Genomic DNA, 26,304 nt, shown 5'->3' on the forward strand with positions numbered 1-26,304 from the left:
TTTTTTTTGTTTCCATGTCCCTAACTAATAGTTTTTCTCAAAATAATATAAAATATTAATTTATGTTTTTTATATTTTCTTTTCTCAATTAATTGACACATTTTGATTGGTTTGGTACACCATTAGGGACACCAATGGATATAGGAGATCTGTAAGTTGACATCAAACAACTACATTCAATACATTGTTGTGACTAACATTCAAGTGATGAAAACTCATGACAACTTTGTTCTTAGTATGACACAAAACAACATCTTAACCGCATGATCAATACCTACTTGGATGAATTATTGGGTGTTAAAGGAAAACATAAAATAGGTAATAATAATGAATTTGGTCAGAAATCATACAATAATTTCTTACTTATTAGAGTTTTCACAGTCAGGAGAAACTTTCTGTCAGGAAAGTCGCGTAGTCGAAAATGGGAAAGTCGCGTAGCCGAAAATCGGGAGATAAACTACAAAGTGAAAACAAGGGAAATAAGGACAGAAAATTCAAACATTGAGACCATACATCTAGGTTCTCTTAACAGGATCAAAGTTGGAAACACCAATAACAGCTCCAAATAAGCCACCTAGCACAACCCCACCAGCAAAAATACTAAGCAAGAAGTTCTGAAGTGATGGAGAAACATCAGAGCCAGCAGCATGAGCAACTTCAGGTATCACCATTGATGCTGTTAATGAAGCAACTGTAAGAACTGTCACTGCTTTTTCCTTCAAAGATGCTTGAATTCCACCCTTGGTTTTTGATAGTGGTTCTGAAATGAGGGTCCTTTTTTGTTGTCTTATGGGTAGTGGCTTGAAAAAGGATCCAGAAGATGGTTGAATCACCTTGTTTTGAGTAACAGTGGTTAGTGGCAAAGCCATTGAAACAGAAGTAGAAGCCATTTTTCAGTGATGGTTTTTGTTTTGCTTAGTTTTTTCTGCAGATTCTGATGAGAACGATGGGGTTATGGGGCTTAAGGAGTGGATATAGAAATTGATAGAATAACGTATGACGAGGTGCTAAGTTTAGATTTTGTTGATGACGTGACAATTGTAGGTTATCCTATGTGGCAGATATCATCAAAGAGATTGGGGAGAGAAACATCTATATAATCCCGGAGCACATCTTGTGTCACTTCATGTGTTTGCTTGTGATTGGTCAGAAAAATAATTAATTAACTATAAGATGTTGTGATACATGAAGTGACACATCTTTTGTGTCATTTAAATATATAGTTTCAACCGATCACAATGACACATGAACTGATACACTATTTTGAGACAGCAGATATTCACCATATAATCCGGAAGAAGAAGGAATGAAATACTTTTTTGTCTAATTTACATCCATGTTAATTAAAATATGTATTTAATCAAAAAATTATAAAAATATAAAATAATATTTTTATATTATTTAGTGTGATTTTATTAAATTATGACATAGAGATAAAAAAAATTGGAACAAATAATTCCTATTTTAGAAGAATAATGAATAATAAAGATCTTATGTCCACAATAATTCTTAGTCAATCAAATTCTTATATCTAATATAAAAATAATAATAATAATTTATGTTTTTGTAATTTTTCTTTTTAATTGAGTGATACTTTAATAAGAATGGATTCTCTATTCTTTCAATGATAAGTTTAACATGGGGATTGGGGATTGGGACTTAAGTCATTCTTATTCACCTGTTATGCATTTTTTATTTTGCAAAGAATGAAATGGGAAATAGAAAGCTCAAATCAAGTTTTTAAAATATAAGACTTTTATATATAAGTGGAAGTAAGATGAATTATGTGAAATTTAATAAGAGGTAGACAAATAAAATTTAATAAGATAAAGATTAAATATCATGTCTTATTATAATTTACTATACGAAATGACAAAGTGTTACATGTGATAGAAAAATGTTATTAAAACTTCAAGAAATTTTTTACAACACAACCATAAAACTGATAATATTATATGAGGGTGAATATTGGACAATCAAATGTCAAAAAAAAAATAATGTCATCGTAAAGAAAATAAGAGGTAAGAGTATTGCTTTGAAGGAGTAGACATATAGACAATATAGAAGTATGAATGAACACATTTTCGTGAAGAAAGCATAGTAGCTCTAGTGTAAAAAGATGGTAGAATCACGCTTAGGTGATTTATGCATATGTGGATAAGACCGTTAGAAGACTCAATAAAGAAAATAGATAAATTTGGTGTTATTCTAATATTTGAAGGTAGAAAGACACCAACAAAAACAATAGGAAAGATCTAAAGATTAATCTTTTTAAACAACCTCATATTAAAGTTTGGTTGTAGCAAAGTTACCTGCTTGTGTTTATATTTGGTTCTAGCCATGGATGCTTGCAAATTTACCTGTTTGTGTTTATACTTTTCAATCTTAGAACAGAAAGTCAAAAAGTTAAAGGTTGTATAAACTTTCCTTGCATGGGAAGTAAAATGAATGGTTCAACTGCCTAACACAAAATTCATCTTTCATCCGAGCTTAGGATCGGTTATGCATAGCATATCAATTAATAATTTCATATCATATGTAGCAACACTGTCAACATTTCCATGCACTATTAGTAAAGCAATACTATCACCAATCACAAATTAAATCAACCAAAGAAAATTATTGAAGGTATTTGATCAATCAAAACAAAACAAGGCATGAGGCACATAGTTTCAGATACATAGCAAAGAGTTAGAATCATCACTTGGGTAAAGTTGTATCTGGTTCCATATGTCTGAGATGAACACCTTGAGGAAGAAGGTAGTATCTGATATTGAGCTCTTCAATTATTTTCTTTACTTCCATCACTAGCTCACTTCTTCTCTTGTTCCTCTCAGAAAATTCTTGGAAGTTCATTGTGTGGATAACAGCCAGATTCATCTTAATCTTATTTACATTTTCAATATCCTTCACTACTAAGTTGTGATTAGGATGCCAGAATTGTGGGTTGCTCTCCAAGTACCTAGACTCGAAAGCAAGATCATAGTTTACAATACAATAATCCAAGTATTCACTATCATGTTATTTGAAATATTTGACTCTAATAAGTACCCTACAAGTCACATATGAGATGCATAATTAGTGGATGTTAGTGAAAAACTTCGAAGGAACTTCTAAAAAATGGATCACTTTTACATTATCAGTTCGTACGATCGTATCTAATAGATAGATAAAATAATAACTTCAAACCATACAAAAGTACATAACATTAGAAGAATAATGCTTTTGATGCTTGTGAATTCAAGTCCCCTGAGAAAAAAAGGAATACGGGGAACTTATTTATTTAATCCAAGACATAATCAACTTACCCTTTTATTTTTTCTTTCAATACCCCAATCTTCTCCATGGGTGTCAGAAAATCAATGGAGAGCTCTACAATTTCAACCATGTCAGGGCTTCTGTGATAATTGCTAATCGGTTTTGTGGCCAGCGCTGAGTTTGGAAAGTAAACCTTTTCGTTATTAGTCTTCAAGAAGACTGTTGTCAGTATATTCATTTCTTCAACTAGCAGCTGCCAGATTTTACGAAGGCGTTAGTGCAGTGATACGTAACGTTGTAACTTGAGAAATGAACTAAAAGTTGACTACTATAAATTACCTCAACACCATCTACAACACATCGATCACCAACGTCAAATGGATGCATCACAAACACGAAGATGATAGCTTCAAAAATATTCTTGCACGTGTTTCCAAACATGAAAGCTGCAAGTACTAGCTGCGAAGAGAGGAATACAAGAACTTTTGTTGTTGCAATCCCCATCAGTAGAAGCCATACTATTATGGACACCACTACTAGGATTCCAGTCACAAGCTTGCCTAATTGTTTAACCGCTGTTTTGGTGTCACTTAAGGCGTGTGCCAATGCTTTACGTTCCTGATATACCTTCAACTGAAGAACTCGAACACAACCATCATGAAGTTAAATCTTTGCTAATCAAACAGGATTTCAATCCTTCGAAAACAAGAGAAATTCCAAATGAAAATATATAGAAGACCTTACCACCCAGCCCGTTAAAGACTTTATGGTAATTTGTCCCATCTCTGCTTGTTCTAGTTGGGGAAATACCAGATCCACTTCTTCCTTAATCATGAACCTCCGGAGATCATACTCATCAATGTACCTATTCATAATGAGATAACTTTTTAGGAGCGGCGAAAGTGGAAAATACGAAGAAAAAAAGAGGACGGACACATTTACAAGCATCTAGAAGTGATAGTAGCATAGTGCGTATATACTTACATGTAGCATGACTTAGAGATTGTGGAATTGGCAACATTCCTGAAAATGTGATAGGCTGCGGCAATTGCTTCCATTTCATTTGAAATCTCTTTATCTATTTGTTCAGTTCCTCCATCGTAGAAACTTTCATCTAGTGAATTAGAGATTGTGGAGAGTCCTGAATTCATCACTGCATCTACCAAAATCTTCATAGTCCATGCAGAAACTTTCTCTTGTTTCATCCTGTGGAGTGTTGCCATATCAATTACCTCTTTCTTTGTAGCGCCTTTACTCGTTGTACTCCTGAAACTACATTGACCAATACTTTGCGATCCCCCGACCTTCTCGGCCTCTTCCATGAGTGGAGGCCCAGAGAGAGTCTGTAAAACATACTGATGGAAGATCGCTTCTTGAGTTCGATCAAAGAAAGATTTGACATGGAAATTTGATGCCAAAATCTTGAGCAGCAATGTCTTTAACAACCAAAGGAATGCTCCTATGAGCAGAGAAATAAGAGTCCAAGTTACACCATCCAGAACTTTTGTAGCCAATTCAGATTGCTGGATCAACAGCTCCCACGTGAGGAGAACTAAACCGAGCCAAATGAAGACATGGACAACTTTCTTTAGTCCGTGGACAAAATACAGCACCTTTTTCCTCAACAAAAAGTTCTTTTCAATCAAGAAAACAACAAAATGCATGAACCATCTTGTAACTAACATGCCACAAAAGGTCACCATGAAAAGCACACACCACCTCCAAATCCTTAGACCCCAAATATTTGTCCTTTTAACTTTCTCAATTGTTAAGCTAGCCACCAGGTTAGCCAGAATAAACAAAAACACAAAGAAATCGTTCAAAACCTTAATCGTTAGTCTCTTCCGTTTCCCTTTGCTCAATTCCACTTTCATGTAAATAAGTTCACCCTCATCCTTTCCACCAAGGCCAGGAGACGCAATCAACGACGTCTTAGGCGTGATGGTGGAATTAGTAGAGGCGGTTCTAGTAACCGGCCCGGGCTTTTTACTAAGCTGTGCTTTACCGATCGAGTTCCTATATGGTGAATTAACAGCCAACTGTTCTTGCAAAGTTGAAATACTATTTTCTTCTAAGACACTACCATCCAATGTATAAGGTTGTTCACCAAATCTTGATTTGGGTTTTGAATACACTAACCTTGCAAGTGATTTTCTTCTGATAAGGTTGCCATTAGTAGGAACTCTTGGTGTCTTGTTTGGACTAGGAGTGAACCTTATCTCAGGGGAAGCACAGTGTAAAGGTGGTGACTTTGTAAAAACCTCATTGTCATTGAAAACTTTTGTCTGAGGCGATTCAACAATCACTTTGGAGTCATGGTTTTCTCCACCAGCATTTGAAATTGCCACCACCACTTCTACTTTGTTCTCTGCCATGGATACTTGGTTCTTGTTAGCCTCCATTAAGAAACCTATGCATGTTAATAAATTGTGATATCAAACTTAACCTTTCTATTAATGTAACCATCAAAATAAAAGCTTTGAACAAGTAACCTTACATGCTTGAATTTATAAAAAAAATGTATTATTAAGGAATAGGAATTTTACGAGTCAGCCGCAACAATAAGGTCGATGCTTAAGGATTATAAGTTTAAGGATTCAAATCCTAGAATTAGTCTGTCGAGTTACGATATAAGACTGTCTACATCTCACTCGCAAACCTTAGTAGGTGACGACTCGTGCATTGGACTAACCTTTTCATTGGAAGTTGGATCTATAAGATTGTAAATAGAAGAAGAGCAATATATGACAGTGATCAAGTGTGTGGAAATGTATAAAAGAGAGTGCTTACATTACATGTGTGAGTTGAAGAAGTAGGAGACAAAATTTTGCATCCCAAGAACTGCATACATGTACTAAACTACTAATTCTCAAATCTCAACTACTCACTAACAAAAATCTATATAAAGTGATTATTTGTTTTTTAGTTTTATAAGAAGGAGTTAGTCTAGTGGTATAAGAACTTACTAGATCCTAATATCGATGGTTCGATTCCTGATAGCGACATTTGGCATGATTAGCCACAAATCACGAAAAAAAATTAGTTCATTACTAAAAAATGTGAAAAATGTTTTTGGTACTACTAAAAAAATAATAAAATGAATTAATGTGAAAATACAAAATTGATAAATGAGTGGAAATATAAAAAAATTCACAATGGTACATATATGTTAAGCTCTCCATAAATTAAATGTAAAGTTTAGTTAGTGTATGAATTGTCTACTTAAAAATTGAGTTAACAATTGTCTTCATAGGGTAAGTTAGATACCCACATTGATATAAATATTGTGGTAACTAAATGGAGAAGCTTGGGTGACAAGAAAATATTTAATTGAGTGTCCTTGGATTTAAGGGCAAGGTTTAAACTTATGGGGTGGATCTGATTTGCTTATTCTCATTTTTGGATTGTTCTAGATGCACATGTTTACTTACTCTTCCTCCACGTGATTTGCATAAAATGTGTGCTTGTCGTAGACTATGGTTACCTCTCAAATCTTAATATTAATTATTTTGTATGAAAGATAATTTAACAAGTTTTTACTTTTTAGTGAAAAATAACTTCTTAAAATTATTTTGTTAATATTAACCTACGTCGGGAATATATATATAAATATATATATCGTGATTTTTGGTGAGTGGAAACACTTTATGCTCTCATTTGATTGTTTGATACTATTTTTTTTTGGAATATGATAGCATCAGAGAAAAGGTGTCTACTTCTAATAATACGTTTTTCATACGAGATAAAACTCAGAATGTTTGAGAAATTCAAACTTATAACATTTTTAGTTTCGTTTGTGTATTAAGTTTTGGATGGAAAGAGATAAAAATAAGAAGACTTAAGAGTTATGAAATATATTTATGGAATGATTCTGAAATTCTTTATTATATTTTATTCTCCTTTAAAATTAAACTCGTAAACAAACTCTTAACACAAACTCGTAACATTTGAATTCAACACTTTAAAAATGTAACTCATCTATTGAATAGATCTACATATCCACACACACGTTTAGCTACAAGACAAAGGGAACAACTTAAGTAACAAACATTGCCAGCTTACCAAGTGAGATCATCAAATTTGTAAACATAAGCTAGTATCTGTTAATGCTTCAACTCATTCATAGCTTTAATTATTATTATTTAAAAAAATGTTGAGTATAATATCTATATACTATCAGTGTAGAGATTATACACAATCATTACGTTTATGCATTATTTTCAATAGTGACTATATATATGAATGATACAATGATAATGTATAAAACTCATAAATCATTAGTGCATAATATATATATTGAAAATAGTTTAGTAAGTATATATTCATTTGTAAAATTCAAACTTTAAACTTAGAGAGTATTTTATTCTAACAAATAGCATTGTTTGTCTATTAGTCAATGCTTAAGATTTGAAATTGAGGTTTTGCTTAAGGGAAAAGGAAATATATAAATTGGAAAAAGTTAATTGAATGAAAAAATAATTAATATTTATAAGGATAAGATAAGAGTTTTATAGATAACATCTTTTTTCCTGTTTTGTAGATAACATATTTTTTCCTTACAGTGAGAGGAAACATATGATATTAAGGACGATTTACAAACATCATCAAATAATATACTATACTAAATATGATGGTTGATGGGGCATAATTAGATGAGAAAATATGTATAAGTAAGAGTTTTTTAGTCGGATTATATTGTTATTATAACTTCTATCATTCATATTTAATTATTATTAATTTTTAATAGAAGTAATATAAATAAATAATAAATAGAGTGAGAATCCACTTACTCCTAACCATCAATTTTATGTACGTATAATGATTTAGATTTGCTAACTAATTCAAACTATTGGATTCTCTATAATTGATGACTAGGATGGTGAGTAAGTTTAAAAAACTTACCCATGGAGTAAGTGAATCGTCCTCTAATAAATAATATATTGATTATAGGCCTGACGTCTTTGTTTGCTCAGTGAGATCGGATATGTCATATGGGTAACTATGTCTTGTATCGTATCAGATAGGAAAGGAGACTGAATAGCAACATAAATCTTTATATTAACGATTTATAGATAATATACTTTAATTTAAATCCAATATGAGGAATAATGTTGAGATCCTAGTGAGATTTACGTAGAACATGTCAATTGACATTAGCATAGTCATGTTCATTATTACCATAATACAATACCAAAGATAATCACATGGTGTTAGTCTCAATATCTCTCAACCTTACCTTTTTAGGTAGAATTTATCAATGTTGTAAAAATCATACCGTACCGGCCAATTCAACTGGAAAATCGATGAATCGGTCCCCTAACCGGTACGGTACAGATGTTGAACCGGCTAAGTATCAAAACCGGTGAACCGGCTGGTTTATACACATATATTTTATTTTTTGAAAAAAACTTAAAAACTCATTACAATATGACTCATATTCCCAACCCTTCTTCAACACTTCAAGATACATGCTTCCAATGCATACTTAGATTACACATTTTGGTTCCTAACATTCGTGTGTAATCTCAGTGACATTGTGTAATTTTGGAGTACTGTATGAAGATAGGATTTGGTGCAAAAATATAATATCGATATGAGACAACTTTGACTCTTTGGTGTTAAATGTTAAAACTCCTAATTTATTTATTGTGTAGAGTGAGTTGTGAACTTGTGTCATTTATTTATATTTTGTGGTTGTTAAGTGATACTTTTGGATTGTTATATGTTTTGTAATTTAAACTTTGAATTTGTTAAAAACTTAAAGTTGTTTGTTTATGTGAATTTTGAGTAGATTATGAATATAGATTATAAATTTGAGTATCTACCTATTTAGAATTTTTTTGTTATAGGTTTATATATATAAATATAAGTAGATATGTTCGGTTTAACCGACATACAGTTTAATTATTGAACCACCAATTGAACCACTATATCACTATACCAATATCCTGACCGGTTTGATAACCGTACGGTTTTAACAACGCTCAAATATACATCATAACCCAATGAGCATAGATATATTTAATGACTTGCAATCTAGTTGCATATATATGACAATGATGGAGTTGACCAAGATTTGATGTGACTAACCACTATATACAAAACATGAGCACGATCCTTTGGATTTATCTCTCCCAAAAAGTTTATGTGTCTTATTCAATAGTATTTCGTAAAATAATATAAAATATTAATTTATTTTTTATAAGTTTTTTCAATTAAATGATATATTTTGATTGGTTCGGGATATTAACGAGAAGACCACCGTTCTGGAAGCATATTTAACTCCAAAAAAGGTCACAAATACTTAGCTTCAGTACAAAAAATATATTATTTTTAGTAGGATTAGATGACAAGAGATCCACGTCTTATTTCCAAACACACACCTTGAAAAGGAGCATGTCATAAGGAAAATGTCATAAATATTTAAATGCAACATGTTATTAATAAGCATATCATCCAAAATATCCATAACAACAAAATAAAATCATTTATGAGCAAGAGTAATAATACAAATAATGCTTCATTGCTAATTGATTATTCAACATTGAATTATATATATTTTTGGAAATTAAAGTTGTGAGTGTGTTGTACAAAAGAATGAGAATATAGATGAGACACTAACATGTCCAATCATCTATTCTCGGCTTATTATATGATCTATAATAAGTTAGATTAAACCTTTTTCATAATTGAATTTTTTTAAATCTTTTATGCAGCTTAACTTATCAAACTTTAAACCATCCGATTAAATATAACATACCAACATATTTAATTATATTATATAATAATATTTATATTATAATATTTTAATATAACTAATAAATATATATATATATATATATGCAACTTTAATATAATTATTAGTGTAAGATGAACTTATTTAAAATCATAGCTTATTTAAAGACAAATTTTTATCCTATTTAAATGTTAAATAATTAGCCTTGTTATAAGGTTTTTCTCAACTTTTTAAACTTGAAAGACTTTAAATTTACGAATATAATATTTGTACATTAACAATATAAAAATTTATACACAATCAATACATTATCTATATTCAGTTATATTACTTTTATTTCATAATTAATGATGATAAAATATGAACAACAAATAATATAATGATAATGTAAAAATTTCTTGCACTTCTATATAATGTTAAAATCTGTTTAAATTTTTTTACACTGTCAATATATCATCCATTATTGATTTATTTTACTTTTGTTTTAAAGTTAAAGATAATTAATAAATAAATATCACATATGTATTAAATCCAATTTATTATATAATTGCATTCTTAAATGCAAGGAAGTGGGGTTGACGGACCCCATGTGGTTTTATAAAATATGATTAATATATTAATTTAGTTCCGAATGAAATAAGGTGAAAGAAAGAAAGAGAGAGAGAGAGAAAGGTAAGGGTCAAATAGTTTATCAGCTTTGTTCCCTCCATTAACAGTTTCAGTTTCAACAGTGATGGAAGGAAGCGTTGTCTACAATCATCGCACGGTGGAGGAAGTTTTCTCCGATTTCAAAGGCCGCAGAACTTCCATCATCAACGCCCTCACCACCGGTACTTCTCTCACTCTTTTTCTTCACTCATTTTTTTCAAATGTAATCTTATCTAACGTTTTTTAGTTTCCCTCTCTTTTTTCAGATGTTCAACACTTCTTTCAACAATGTGATCCTGGTATATATATATAGATATATATTTAGTTATGAATTTCTTCGTTTTTTTCTCTTCGTTTTTTTGCTCGTTTTGCTTTTACGTGAATTTACTACTGATTTTGTTTTTTTTCAATTGTTAATTCACTATCTAAATTTTATTTGTTTTTTCTAATTATTTTTATGTGCTATAGTTCTATTTTGTTGTATGAAATGAAATTCTCAGACATGTCCACAATTCAGTGGAGTTAGTCCTTTTGTGCTTATACTGAATTCTATGGCAATATTTTTTGTATCTATTAAATTATTCTTTACGAACTTCAACCTTGTAATTAAGACATTTTAGGTTTATGGAGCACTTAAGATGTTTGGTAGAGTAAGGTGACCATGAATGAGAGAGAAACCCTAACAGTTTAACATGTTCATTTTAGCCTTTTTCATTAATTTTTGGTAGTCTTTCATTTTATTTAAAATTTTACCATTTTAAAGAATTCCGAAGATGTTTTAGCTTGTTAATTATTTAGTCTGTTGTTGACGTTACCTTGTATTTTCTAGGAACAAAAAATTAATGACGCTTAATGCACACTGTTTTGTGATATTACATGAGTGTCAGGATGTTCACCAGAAGGTTCTCTGAAATGCTATGCCCTCCATCTTCCACACTATTTCCAGTGTCGAAAATGGGGGATGTGTAGCTGCACTGACTTTCGGACTCTTAAGTCAAGTCAGTGTGTGCTACACGTGAGCAAAATTGAACCAGATGATGAGAATTGGTTGAGCTGATAATGATCGGGATCTTTGCTTGTTATCAAAGTTCTTGGTAGTAGCTAACGGATTTATTCCTTTTATCCTCACCGCTTTGGGATCAGTTGTGGATGGAGGATGCCAATCAAGATAAAAGGATTTGTGCCCTTAGTGGGCTGCCGTGGTATTTTGGCCCAACTATGGTCCACATAGCATATACATATAAAAAATTGTGTGGAATTACTTTTAAATAATGAGAATTAGCATTTGAACCTAAAATAATACATATTGTTGAAATTAAAACGTTTCCGGCTTTCAGCTAGTGCTCATGCAAACCCTTATCATAACATGGCACCACCACTGCTGAAATGGGAATAGCAATATGCTTCCATGTCTGGATGGAATCTTTAATTGGAAAATTCTTTAAGCTGTTTGTAGCTTTCATTTAAAACTTTCGTCTTTTTATTTGTTTGTACTTGGGTCGGAAAGTTCGTTTTGCTGATGGGACTTAGCTACTGGGTTGCAGGAATCTGAATTTTTATGCATTCTAGATGCATTCAGGACCATCCGTCCTTAACTCCGTTGCCAATGTAAAGAGTTGAAAGAATTACATTTATATAGTTTTGAAATTTAAGTAAACTGTTAGGGTCGAGGGAAGTTGAGAACTACTCAATCAGCATCATATTGGAATATGGTTGTTTGTTCTGTCATCTGTGTGAATGACTTTTGATTTACGACTTAAGGCCTTCGCTAAAGATATTGTTTTGGATTCAAAAAATGTTGTTCTTAAATTTACATTTTAGTGGGGTATCCGTTAGGAAAATGGAATGCAGTCAACATTCATCTGATATTTATATTGCACGCGTCAACTGCGAGCTGCACGCTCATGCACTGCCCCTTTGGATAAGTTGTAACCTTGATGTTCATATTGCGGTGCTGCTTCATCTCTGCTGCCAAAACATACGAAAATATGATAAAAGAGGATCATTTATGTTAATTGGAAATTATAAATTTCCTTTCATGAATTCATAAGTTAGATGATACATCAATTAATCGCATTTTATGTATTTTGATTTTTTGACTGAAATGAACTCGTTGATTAAAATTTTAGTTGTATGAAAAACATTGTTAGATATATAATGAGAGCCAGTCCTTAATGTGGTATCAAAACCTCTGTGACCACTTGGCTACGAGTTCACTCCTTGCCACCATCATTCTTCATTATTAAATTTAGTCTCAGCACAAGGTAAAATTGGGCTCTGCATTGCCCATGCCCCAAAAGGCTCTCTTGCATGACAACGTGTGTTAGGGATAAAAAAATATCTGTAGGTCTCCACCTAACATTTTCAGCTCTTAGGTAGGGACATTTCACCATTGATACTGGATTTTGTCTTTGATCTGTCAGCTTGTCATTTTATCCGTTTCTCCAATGTACTTCCAAATTACCTCTTATAGATTTTGTTTATATAGCATGCAATTATTTTTGAAACTTCAGTTGATTTGCATGAGCTTTATGACACAGACAAAGAAAATCTTTGCCTTTATGGATTTCCTACTGAACACTGGGAAGTCAATCTGCCTGCTGAGGAGGTGCCTCCAGAGCTTCCAGAGCCAGTTTTGGGTATTAACTTTGCAAGAGATGGGATGCAACAAAAGGACTGGCTTACCTTGGTTGCTGTCCATAGTGATGCATGGTTACTTTCTGTAGCATTTTATTTCGGTGCCAAGTTTGGATTTGATAAGGCTGATAGGTAATTATTTTCCTTTCCCATTTATACATTGTTTTATTCTGCTGGTTAGTGTCTATTCTTTTCTTTTGTATATGTTTGATCTGAACTCTGAAGATGCGTAGGTTTATTGTCAGGTAGCTGGATGACTGACATTGTTTTCATATTATTGTCCAAAATTTATAACATGTGCAGTTCTTTTGCTTCTCTATTGGCACGTGAAATAAGACTAAAACAATACATTATAAAAAATAAATGTTCAGACACAAGTGGTGAATATCAAATAAATACACATAATGAAAGCAGGCAGAGTTGCATGAGAACAGTTTTCTACCTAATACATTTAATTGCCTGTTTGCTATCTCGACAGTTGCATCTAGTTCTAAGTATGCCATTCTTTGTTTCATCCGAGGAAAACTTTTTGACTGTTGAAGCAGAATATGAATATATGACTTTTCTATTTGGTTTTTGGTTGTATCATACTTTATTACTACAATAGTACCTCTCAATGCATTGGTGTGTTGATCTTTTTTTGCCGCTTTTCATTAATGTGCAACTCAATGGAATATTTAAAAGATGTTTGTTCAAATAATAGTATGTCATTGACGTGTAGTGGTTTTGGCCTCAGTAAGGCTGATTTTAGATAATATGTAGCTTCAGGAACATTTTAACACTGGACTGTTCAATTTCAGTTCCACTTTTGTTACATTTGAAAACTGAATCTGTAATTTATACTACGACCGTTCCATACTGCTGGATGAACCCACTCAATAACTTTGGGTGAAACACAAAGCCCATACAGTATCAAGTGATATGTACTAATCACATGGAAAAGGTCTATATTTCATGGCTTGCAATGTTTTTGCGTCCAATACTTGTGTTAGAATATATATGAAAAAATATGTTATAATATCATTGCTGTATCCTAGAATATCTTATAGCATTCTAGATGATCTCTTAGGATTTATTTCATATTTAGATTCCCTAATTTGTTTTCTTAATTAATTAGGACAATAGGACTAAGAGTGCACTATTAGCATAAATTGCATTGTTAAGTTTGTCATCTGATTCTCTATTCTCTCTTTTCCGCCTTCCTTACCTAAAAACCCTCCAATTCAACAGTTTGGTTATGATAATCACAATAGCAATAATGTACAGTCACTTAAGAGTTTTGTCATTCTTTTAACTGGTCACTGTGTGCGGAACTTGCTATCCTTGACTAAAATATCCAGCGTATTACCAATTGCTCTGGATGGTGAGATTAATCTGGGAATTCCGTCATAAGAGGGTGATACCCTCCAATATTCTTGCTCGTATGATTAACACAGTTAATTAACTATCTGATTATTAATGTTCATAGATGTGAGTACTTAGAACTTAGGAACCTTGCATTTTTAGAGGTACTTATAATGTTAACTTCTATCACTGTCGGAATCCGTGCTCTTAGTGGTCCTAATACCATTTACTTGATGTTAATGGTTTTTTTTCCTTTTTAAGATTGCTTATTAGTGCTTCATCATATCTTCTCTCATGATTATAATAGATGGCTTACCCTCTCAAGTTTTTAAGTAATTTGATATATGTTGTCATCTTTCAGTAGTATTTACTTCTCATTCTTCAAATGCAGGAAACGACTGTTTACTATGATAAATGATCTTCCAACTATATCTGAGGTTGTCTCAGGATTGGCCAAGAAACAGGGAAAGGAAAAGTCATCAGTCTCTAATCATAGCAGTAACAAACCTAAATCAAACTCTAAGGTATGCAATGAAGCTAGTTTGTTTATGTCATAACTTTTAGCAACGAAGCTAATTACTTTTTCTCTGAAAATTATTTTGAATTTGATACAAGTTTCCATTGTTAGTTTAGAGTCTTTAGACATTAGGTGCTGGAGTAAGTAGGAACTCTTCTTGGGAAATGGGGATAAATGATTACACAGACAATATTGCCATCTCGGCACCCTATTGGTATCAATTGTGACGGTCTCTTTTTGATTTGGCACTTGCAGGGAGGTTCTGAACCTCAAGCTAAGAATTCCAGAGCAGTGCAATTAAAAGATGAGGATGAGAATGGTTTTGAAGAGGAAGATGAGGAGGACCATGGAGAGACTCAATGTGGGGCATGTGGAGAGAACTATATAACTGGGCAGTTCTGGATCTGTTGTGATGTCTGCGGGAGGTGGTTCCATGGAAAGTGTGTCAAAATTACCCAGGCAAGGGCTGATCATATCAAAATCTACAAATGTCCGTCTTGCAGCCACAAGAGATCTCGACCTTTACCGTGACTAGGATGGTGAATAATCTATGCCCCTGCCAATTTTATGACTGCTATATATTGTTTAGTTGGTCAGGTTTTTTAACATTTCTCAATTTCAGGCAACCTTTTTCAGATGTTACATTAGGCATGAGTTACTGCCTATTAGAATATTTGTGCTACAACCGAACTTAAATGTTGTTGTGTTATGCGTTTCCTTAAACATAGTGGGGTCTATAAGGGTATCTTTGTTAATCTCAGTGAAGTTCATATTTTCTCCCCATGAGCCATAACCTTAGTCTTTTCTAATTCAAGTTTGGCATGTGTCAGTCACTTTTTGCAAATCAAATATCTGGCTACTTTATCATCTGAATGCATGTATTGAATGTATGTATTCCAATTCTAAAATGATATATTTTCCAACCAAATTCTCATACCTACAAGAAAATGATAAAGTAATACTTTGTTTATTAATGATTGGTTTAAGAGTGATATATGTCACTTTCTTGTGGGTATGAGAATTTGTAAGATGATATAACATTACTTATTCCGATTTTATAAAGTTACCAAAATAGTTAGGGATTGAAAGAACACAAGGAAACCTTGTCATATGAGACATTACATTTCTATCCAAAGACCACATCTTTTATCCTAATATGTCTACAATTTTATTATTATTGGTCATTTATTTATGTTTTGTACTTTTATGATCACAACCAGAAAGAAAAGATACATGCAGGGTTATAAACTCTTGGATAGAAGATGGAGCTCCTATATATTAGGGATCACATATGATATCTCATTTTTTGCATTACTCCATTTATCATCAACTCTGATTGGTTGAAAAAATTATTTAAGTTAAAATTATAATTATTTTATATTTTTCTGACCAATGACATCTCCTGATACATGAAGTGACACAAAGTTGTGGATATCAGATTTGCTTTAACAACAAAACATTGATATTAACTCACAAAACAATGAAGCTTATATTTATTAATGGTGCTAACTTTGAAGCTTATTCAACTTCTCCACTAAAAGCAAAATATATAAAAGTAAATGCCATTTAGGACAATTTCAATGACACAAACTTTCTTTTTCTTATAAAACTGTTTAATGAAGACTTGGAGACAAAAACTTGTTCAAGCGTTTGAGGCTCAGGAAGATGTTCTTGATCCGGATAGTTATAGGTATGTAGTGATCAGGATGGTGCATAAGACAAAATAGTAGCTAAGTGATTGAGTATCATCCACAATGGTAGTTCAAGTGGTAGCAATTTATTACACCTAACTGAAGACGTTGTATCATAGAAGCACTCAAATGAATCAAACAAAAAACCATAAAAAATCAAAGAAAATTTAGCCTTTTAGCTGAGACTTCAATACGCAGATTGTGTTATTTATTAAACAAATTTTGACAATATTTGAGGAGTAGGGATCCACTTAGAGTAAGTTTTTAAACTTACTCCTCATCATAACCATCAATTCTAGGGAAATCTAATGATTTAGATCTACTCACTAATTGAAAAAAAGGTTTATTCAGTTACAGTAATTTCAAATTCCGAATTGATATAATTTGTTCGCCGTCGACTTTATAAATCGTGAGGGTTCAAGTCCCTCTATCCCCAAAATTTCGGGTTCACTCATTAGATTTCCGAATTGATGGCTAGGATGAAGAATAAGTTCTTTTAAACTTTTTTGGAGTAAATGAATCACTCATCATATTTGAGACAACATTCTATTTGTACACACATTTCTCTACTCTACCTTAAAACATAGGATTCCTTGATGTTCATCCATATTCACATAAATCTAACCTTGTCCCAAATATTCTATAAAAATGTAGTAAAACAAAAAACATTTGGCATACAATTACTCTTCACTCTTTGTGGACACCCGTTTCAAAAACTCATAGGTTGTAATCATGGTTGTTGCAGACATTGACATTGAAGCCCACCTTGGCCCCATTCCTCTATAACAAGCAAGCAATCCACCTTCATTCACCAAACTCTTCACAGTTTGCACAAAAGTTAAAGGCCTCTTTCTCCCACTTTCTTCACTATCCAACACTTGCAACCTTGTCTTGATTGTATCAAATGGCATTGTCACAATTGCTGATACCCCACTTGCCATAACAGCACTCAATCCTTGCACAGCCACCATTGCCTTAGAATCAGGCCTAAAACCATACCCTCTATTTACCAAATTCCCATCATCCCTTTTACCCATGTAGCTACCAAAAGTATCCCAAATGAGCCTATGGACAATAGAGTAAGAACTCCACCAAACTGCATTAGATGGTGCATAAGTCAATATAGAAATCCCAAACCCTCTATAGAGTCCTTTAGCTCCATCAGCACATAGAATTTTCCTGAATGCATCAAAGCCATTCCTGTAATTCTCAGAGTTAAGATTGGTTAGTACATTTTTTGTGTTGGTGCTATTATTGCAACCTTGAACCATAAGTCTTTGGCTCACAACATCGATTGGTGTCCAAACCAATTGTGCAGCCATAGCAGAAGTGACACCAGCAGCAGCATTAGCAATAGCACTAGCTGTTGTATCTGAAAATCCTAAATCAAGAAGAGTAGTGCCAACATTACTCTTTGTAACTTCAAGAGAAGCCATGTAAAATGCACGAGCAGGGATTGTTCCCATCAAAGAAGTTCCAAAACCTTTGTAAAAACCTCTGAACCCTTCATAGCGCATAATGGCACAAGACATGTTGAGACAAGAGTATTGTGTTGAAGAACATTGTTGGCGTGTCTTTAACACAACCATTGGATAAAGAAAAGCTGAAACACCAGAGAATAAGGTTGCACCTAGGAAGAAAAACTTGGATTTGTCAAGCATGTGCCAATCTATCTCTTCTGGGATGTGAATCTCCGAAGAAGAAGTAGAAGAAGAATCATCATTGGTTGTGCTTAAACCCATCTTAGCCACTTTTGGAAGGAAATAAATATCAAACACCTTTCCTTCACAAATATCACAATCAAAGGTGATCGTTTGGAAGGTCCACTAACTTTGAATTCATCCACCCAATTATCTAAATCTGAAATGGGTATGCTTGTTTCTAAAAAAAGGACAGATTTTTATATGAAAGCAACAATTGTGAACACTTTATGATTGTTGGTAAAAAAGAGTGTAAAATTGAAGAAAATGGCTAATAAAAATAGTGGGGTTTATCTGTTTTTTCTTCTTTTTACGGAGACAGATTTGGGAAGGGTTAAAAGGGTGAAACATTAGTGGGCAGAACAAGAGGATTCAGAAGAGTAAGGTATATAATAGGTATTGCCATATATGTGATGGTGTATGTAGTAGTAAAGTGAAAACAGAGAATATTTAATAAGAGAAAGAAAAGAGCAGAAACATTTCAATCCATATCACTTGTATTCAAACTTGTCCCAATCATGTTCCAATTCAATAGAATAAAATTGTGATACTACTAAATAATTTTGAGTGACTGAAAATATATATTTTTTAATTTTTATTATGTGTCAAGAATTTATTAGAATAAGATATAATATGTGCTAATAATGTGTGAATTTTATATATTATTATTGTATTATTTACTATTGACTTTTAGGACCGATCTTGGAAACATGTGAGGGGTTAAACCGTTAAAGTTAGGGCCTTTAGGATGAACGAAATAGACACGTGGTCGATGCTACATAGGTAGCTGTTCTGATTATGTCTCTATTATGCGGGTTCGAGGACCAAGGTAACAGTATCACCCATTGTATATTTGTATTCTGCTTTCACACCGTGTTACCTGTGGGTAGAATATAATATGAACACGAAAAATGTATTAATCATTTTAAACTTTTAGGATTTAATAGGTATATATTGATAATATAAATGTTTTTATATTGTTAGTAAATTATTTATTATTGATTTATTAAATATTATTGACTCTCAAATAAAGTAATATAAATTAATAATAAATACTAACAGTGTAAAAAACTTTATAGTGCACTAATTTTAAACTCAAACTTTTATATATTTTATGTTTATATTTATCATTTATTTTTAATTATTATTAATTATTTTAAATGAGTAATATAAATAAATGTTGAAAGTGTATTAAATTTTTGTATAAATATTTACATTATTATTATATAAATATAACACTGTAATAATTTTCTAACACAAAATTAAATCAAAGTAACTTAATTCTCCCATTTATAAAAAATTAATAAAATTTTAAAATTACTTTATCTATTCATTAGCTTCGTAGAGAATAATAAATAGAGTGCAATCATAAATGAATATATTTGTTATAAATTATTTATTGTTACTTAAATATCATAACATAATTTACATTAAATAATTTATAAAAATTGACTTATAAATATAAATGGAAAATATACTTGATTAATCATAAAATTATTAGAGGAAAAGACGTACGTACTAATAGTGCAGGAGTTTTATATACTATCAAGTCTTTCATTCATCATTTATTTTTAATTATTATTAACTCTTCAAAAAACAATAATAGAAATAAATTATGGATAATGCACTAACTATATAAATCTTTACCTCAACACCACATTATAAATATTATATCAAATCATTATTTCAAGCAATAAAAAGTCCATGCATAGTACGAATGACTTGTTTTCCAATTGGCCAAAGCTGGAAAAAAAACAAAGTAGCCACGTCACTAAATAAATTTAAATCTTAAAAATGATATATTCTCCTATTATTCACAAGAATGTGACATGTGTCGCAAACTAATACTTTATTTATTAATAACTAGCAGTGTACTTGTACACTTGCACGAGTCGCTTCTTTGTTTATGCATAATGCAAATATAATATACATATATTTTATAATATCAATAAATCATGTATTGGAACATCATATTTCCCATTCATATAGGTGCAATATTAACATTGATTTTTTAGTGTATATGTAGAATATTAACAATTATAAATGTGTTTGTATAAGCATTTATTTGTTGAAAGTGTGATTATAGAAATTATTTGATTCTTAAATAACTCAATAAATAAAATTCAAATTGTATTGGATAATATCTCACCTCTATATTCTCTATATAAAATTATAAATATAAGGAGTTATTTTTGCATCATATTTTTTGTGATTACGTTTATAAGTATCATATAAAGTCATAAGGATTTTTTAGCATATCTCTTAAATGCTTATGTTTTATTTTAGATTAATGTTCATTGTGTATAAATATTTGAATATATTTTTAGCTTTCAAATATTGTATAATTAAATGTTATTTATTTGATTATGTTTTAGCTAATAATCATTGTATGAAAATAACTCATAAATTAAAACACACTAAGTTAGGATATGACAGATATTTTTTCTTATAAATTTAATCAAAATAATAAAAAGAGTCTAATAATTGATTTGTTATAGTACAAATTAAAATACATATATTTTTCATGAATATATATAATATTGTTATCTTTTAATTAAATAATATAATGATAGTAATTAAATACATGTGACCCGTGCAGTCGCATGGCTAAAATACACATGTTACCCGTACATTCACATTACTAAAAAAACACATGTTACCCATGTATTCGCATAGTTAAAACGCACATATTACTCATACATTCATATTATTAAGAATATACATCTTACTTGTGTATTTGCATGTTTAAGCACATAAGAAAAATAAATTGATAATTTTTAATTTGAATTTTCTACAATTAGTATTAAATTATTATTAACATATAAAATATATAAAAAGTAGGAAGGAAAAAATGTGAGGAGGAGGTGACATGTGACACGAAGGAAAAAATGTAAGGAGAAATTGGCATGTGGCATAAGGGAGTGTTTTTTATTATGTTGTTAATATATAAAAATTAAAATTCAAAGAATCTGAACTGTAATATTAAAATTCAGTGCGAAAAATGTCAAAAAACTTTGATGAGGTGAAAAAATACAATTATTCTTAGATTAATGCTAATCATTAAATTATATAGATAGATTCATGTAAAGAAATAATTTGAATGTGAAAAATGATTTCAAATGACTATTACTTTTTAACATAACAAAATATAGATGTTGTAAACACTCAATTCTAGTGGGATAGCGACATGAACCAATCACTAATTAATATTAAATTATTATTAGCATATAAAATATATAATATATAAAAAGTAGGAAGAAAAATATGTGAGGAAGAGGTGACATGTGGCATGAAAGAAAAAATGTAAGGAGAAAGTGACATGTGGCATGAGAGAAGGAGAAAGTGACATGTGACATAAGGGAAAGAGAAAGTGATATGTGGCATGAGGGAATGAGAAAGTGACATGTGGCATGATGAAGTTTTTTTTATTATATTGTTAATAGATTTGTTTTACTATTGGCCATAGCTAGTAAAAAAACAAAGGTGGGGCACATCATTAAATAATATTGAAGTATTGGAAAATTATATATTCATTTATTGGAAAATCATTATTAATGATTGATTTATCAGAAATATGTGTCACTTTCTTATGCGTAGGAGGATTAATATGATAATATAGTAATATATAATATTACTCTTAAATCTTTAAAAACTTGTTATACATTTGAAAGTTTCTTGAGAGAAGAAAATAAGAATATAGAAACAATAAAAGGAGTGAAAAGAGAAAAGAAATGTAAATAAATTGAATTTTTGTGTTGTTTAATTATATAATAAATAAGAGAAATTAATGCTTTCACTTTTACTCTTCTTCTCCCATTTTCTCTTCATATGAGAGGAAACATAAATTTAATAATCTTCAGTGTATTTTTTGTCATCTCTTCTAAATCAGAGAGATGTGATATTTAACACACAATTAATTTTTTTTATTAAAATGAAATTAGACAATCCAAAAAATGAATGATGCACAAATGATAAAAGAATCAATTCAATGAAAAGTCAATAGAAATAGATGAAAGTATTGTATTTAAATTGGAAGGATAAAATGAGAAGTGAAAAATAAGTAATAAAAACAACCAACAAAAATACACATGCTTTGTTTTTTAAAAATATAAGTAAAAATTACACACTTCCATATATATTAAACAAGTACCGGTAGATTAGGAAAGTGAGCCAATTCATAACTCATTTTCTAATTGTTGCATTTATAAATAATAGATTTTCCAAATCTTGTTGAATTGATAGGGAATTAGCCATACAGATATTAGATTATTTTCCAAATTTTATAATTTTCTAATAATAGTCATGGGCTTGTGCTTATAGGAGAAAGAGTGTGGTAGATGGTATTACTGATAATATAAAAAAAATCACACGAGGACCGATTGTCTCACACACATCACATTATTCATTTTGTATTATTCAATCAAATTTATATTTATAAAATTAATGGGTAAGTGTAACTATGAATATCATTGATAATTTAAGCTATGTCTTCTAAGTCCGCCCATAATAATTAACAGGTAGGATATAAAAATAGAGAAAAAGATATATATACTAAGAGTATAAGAGTTCTTTACATTGTGAGTGCATCATCCAACATTTATTTACATTTATTATTGACTTTTTAAAAAAAGTAATCCAAATGAACGGTAGATGATACACTAATTGTGTATACATCTTTACACTGTTATTATATAGATTTAATACTCATAAAAATATTTTTATTAGTCCAAAATGTTTGATTTGTCTGAGAGCCTTTTTAACTAGCTGCAGTTATTGTCATAATTTTGATTTTTTATTATTGAACTTAAAGATACAATGTTAAATACTTTGAACATTCTTATATGCAATTTTAAAAATGTGATAATGACATCATAATTTTTTTCTTTTCTTTATTTTTAATTGTTTAGCAGATAATCCAAAAGTCTATTTTATCCATATTTAAGACGAGCAAAACATAATATTTTATGTGCTTTCACAAATAGACATGTGTATAATCATCATAATTTAGATAATCATTATATAAATACAACATGATAGCCTAAATTGTCAATAGAGGATCAAAGAATAATTCCTTGTGTTTTCTACATTATATTTATCAAATTATTTAATTTGGGTTTTAATCGAAGATGATATGATATGATGTATTCTGGAGCCTACTAGAAGCATTTATTCCAATTTGAAAAAAGAAGAACCTGGAAGTTCCTAAGGTCACTCCAGAACCTCCCACTCTGTTCCACTCTCTCAATATCACCCTTCTATAAAACACTTACACCCCTCATAGCCACTACAACTACACAAATCAAAGCTTCCAAAAACAAAAAAACAAAAACAAAAACAAAAGAGTATTTCACAAGCAACATGGATTTAAGGTTGTTGGGTTTTGACTCTCCATTGTTCAACACCCTGCATCAAATAATGGACCTCACAGATGAAAATGCAGAGAAGAATCTGAATGCACCAAGTAGAACATATGTGAGGGATGCAAAAGCAATGGCTGCAACTCCTGCAGATGTGAAAGAATACCCAAAATCATTTGTGTTTGTGATAGACATGCCAGGGTTAAAATCTGGGGACATAAAGGTTCAGGTGGAGGATGAGAATGTGCTTCTGATAAGTGGTGAGAGGAAGAGGGAGGAAGAGAAAGAAGGTGGTAAATATCTGAGAATGGAAAGAAGGGTTGGTAAATTTATGAGAAAATTTGTGCTCCCTGAAAATGCTAACACTGATTCTGTTTCTGCTGTTTGTCAAGATGGTGTGCTTACTGTTACTGTTGAGAAATTGCCTCCTCCTGAGCCTAAGAAGCCTAAGACTATTGAGGTTCACATTGCTTGAGTTTGAGCTTGTTCAAGTGAATGTTGAAAAAGTGGTATAATGGTTATGACTTATGATATTGTTGTTTAGTCTATAGTGTGTCTTTTGGGTTATGAGTTTTGTAATATGATCATGGGATATAACATGATTAAGTGAGATGTAATGCATGCTTTGATATGAATGAATTATAAATAAAATTATAATTTGCTTTGCTTTTCTGTATTTTTATTTCTATTTGGTGGATTGAACATGTACTGTAGAAAATTCTTTCAACTGCAGGAACTGCATGTAGTTTAAGGAACATTTCTAAATTTTCAAAGAATCTAAGATGTTAGACTTATAATATTAATATCCATATCAATTCAAAAAAAGAAAGATCCTTCCCAGAAAAGAATGAACCTAGAAAGTGAAAGATGAATAAAAATGAATTGATAAGGATAAACAAACTAATCACAAGTAAAGCATGCTGGAGAGCCTTTCTCTGAAAAGATGCAAGCTTGTTCAATCTTTCCATATCAGTATCTTGACCTATGTAATCAAAAGTTGAAACTTCAAAAGAAAATCTCCATGTTTAATTTGCATTAAATTGACAAATAATATCAGTCAAAATCTAAAACTAGGTCCTGATACATGTAATGAATTAGGTTTGTATATAATGATTTAGTTTGGTTTACAATATATAATACTGTAATGACTATTTTGGTTTCCAAGATATTATACTGTAATGATTATTTTGCTTTAGATGGGAGCAGATGGTCTAGTTTTGTAGCAGCAGTGCAAGACCCAGAGCAGGAAGAATCCAGAAGTTATAGCCTGAATCTGCAATAATAAATCTGATAATAACTACATAAAAACATGAACAAAGTAATTGTGGAATAAAACACTGGATGTTAAAGTGTTACAACAACATGCCAAAGCAAACAGATAATCCAGTATAAGCTCCATAGAAAATAAGAACATACAAGTATAGATAAGAAAATCACAGTCCACCTTAGAATAACAAGGAGCCTTGGGATCTATGTTCAAGAAATCATCATTCAGGTACTCTTCTGCATCATCAAACTAGTGAAACTGCCTAAGATTAAGTGTCTTGTTAGAAAAAACATGGCAGAGAACAGAGAAGTGTAAGAGTTGAGAAAACTAGAACCTGAATTTTACTAAATGGGTGAAAGTGCTTACATCAATCAAACCATGCAGCTTATATACAATATTTTTTTGTACTACCAAGTTATCCCCTCACCTTTTTGGGTAAGGAACTAATCCCTTTCAGGGTTCGTGGCTGCCTCTCTAAACAAATGTCGCTCGCAAGAATCGAAACATCGACATTGGGAATCAAGTGGGGGCTTGTTGGTAGCTTATATACAATATGAGAAAGTAACTGACCTGCAAATAATCTAACAGCTTCAACAAAACATCATCCAATACAACTCTGTGTTTAGCCTAGCAAACTTATAGCTTATTTGGCAGATTATAGCTTATCGAAAACAGAAATTGTAATTTTTAAAAGCTAGCTCCAAAAAGCTATAAGCTGAATCAATATTTCATGTCTCATGTTTTGCCTTATAATTTTTCAACAAATTACAATTTTCATTCCCCAATCTAATATTACAGTATTACATGTCCTAGATAATGATCCTTGCACACCTAACCGAAAATAATATCATAGATAATGATGTAAATCAAATACTATTGTCTCTGAAAAAGGTAAATTCATATTGTTCCATTATTAAATTAAAATTTAAAATCAAACCTTTCACTTGAAGTTAAGTACAGAAGAAGAATCCAATACATGTTTCAATCATTTGCTGCTTCTCTATGCGAAAAGTATGATCATTTCTCACTACGATTCATATTCGTCTTCGTTCAATGGTTTTCTTCATTTTCATTTGGAATCTTCTTCGTAATGTGCATTTCTTCGTCCTTTTCATTATACGACAACTCTTGGTGTCGTCTTACATTTTT

The 26,304-nt window shown here is 31.1% G+C and overlaps 5 protein-coding genes across 5 annotated transcripts; 2 read left to right on the plus strand and 3 right to left on the minus strand.

Annotated features, from left to right (window-relative positions):
* On the minus strand, positions 333-963 carry LOC109343812. Its single transcript, XM_019582291.1, has one exon. The coding sequence runs from the start codon at positions 888-890 to the stop codon at positions 516-518; it is 375 nt and encodes a 124-aa protein (XP_019437836.1). The 5' UTR covers positions 891-963; the 3' UTR covers positions 333-515.
* LOC109342447 (mechanosensitive ion channel protein 10-like) lies at positions 2,701-5,633 on the minus strand. The gene is made up of 5 exons (XM_019580430.1): positions 4,243-5,633; positions 4,003-4,123; positions 3,598-3,891; positions 3,309-3,511; positions 2,701-2,962 (listed from the first exon to the last, which is right to left on the minus strand). Exons 1-5 carry the CDS (start codon positions 5,631-5,633, stop codon positions 2,701-2,703), a joined length of 2,271 nt encoding a protein of 756 aa, XP_019435975.1.
* LOC109343809 (PHD finger protein ALFIN-LIKE 4-like) lies at positions 10,637-15,971 on the plus strand. The gene is made up of 5 exons (XM_019582289.1): positions 10,637-10,824; positions 10,909-10,941; positions 13,183-13,411; positions 15,015-15,147; positions 15,396-15,971. The coding sequence occupies exons 1-5, from the start codon at positions 10,728-10,730 to the stop codon at positions 15,669-15,671; spliced, it is 768 nt and encodes a 255-aa protein (XP_019437834.1). The 5' UTR covers positions 10,637-10,727; the 3' UTR covers positions 15,672-15,971.
* On the minus strand, positions 17,208-18,601 carry LOC109343808 (solute carrier family 25 member 44-like). Its single transcript, XM_019582288.1, has one exon. The coding sequence runs from the start codon at positions 18,571-18,573 to the stop codon at positions 17,512-17,514; it is 1,062 nt and encodes a 353-aa protein (XP_019437833.1). The 5' UTR covers positions 18,574-18,601; the 3' UTR covers positions 17,208-17,511.
* LOC109343810 (17.1 kDa class II heat shock protein-like) lies at positions 23,756-24,404 on the plus strand. The gene has a single exon (XM_019582290.1). It carries the CDS (start codon positions 23,890-23,892, stop codon positions 24,361-24,363), a length of 474 nt encoding a protein of 157 aa, XP_019437835.1. The 5' UTR covers positions 23,756-23,889; the 3' UTR covers positions 24,364-24,404.

This window comes from Lupinus angustifolius, chromosome LG03 (assembly GCF_001865875.1).
Source record: "Lupinus angustifolius cultivar Tanjil chromosome LG03, LupAngTanjil_v1.0, whole genome shotgun sequence".
In the NCBI taxonomy this organism is placed as follows: domain Eukaryota; kingdom Viridiplantae; phylum Streptophyta; class Magnoliopsida; order Fabales; family Fabaceae; genus Lupinus; species Lupinus angustifolius.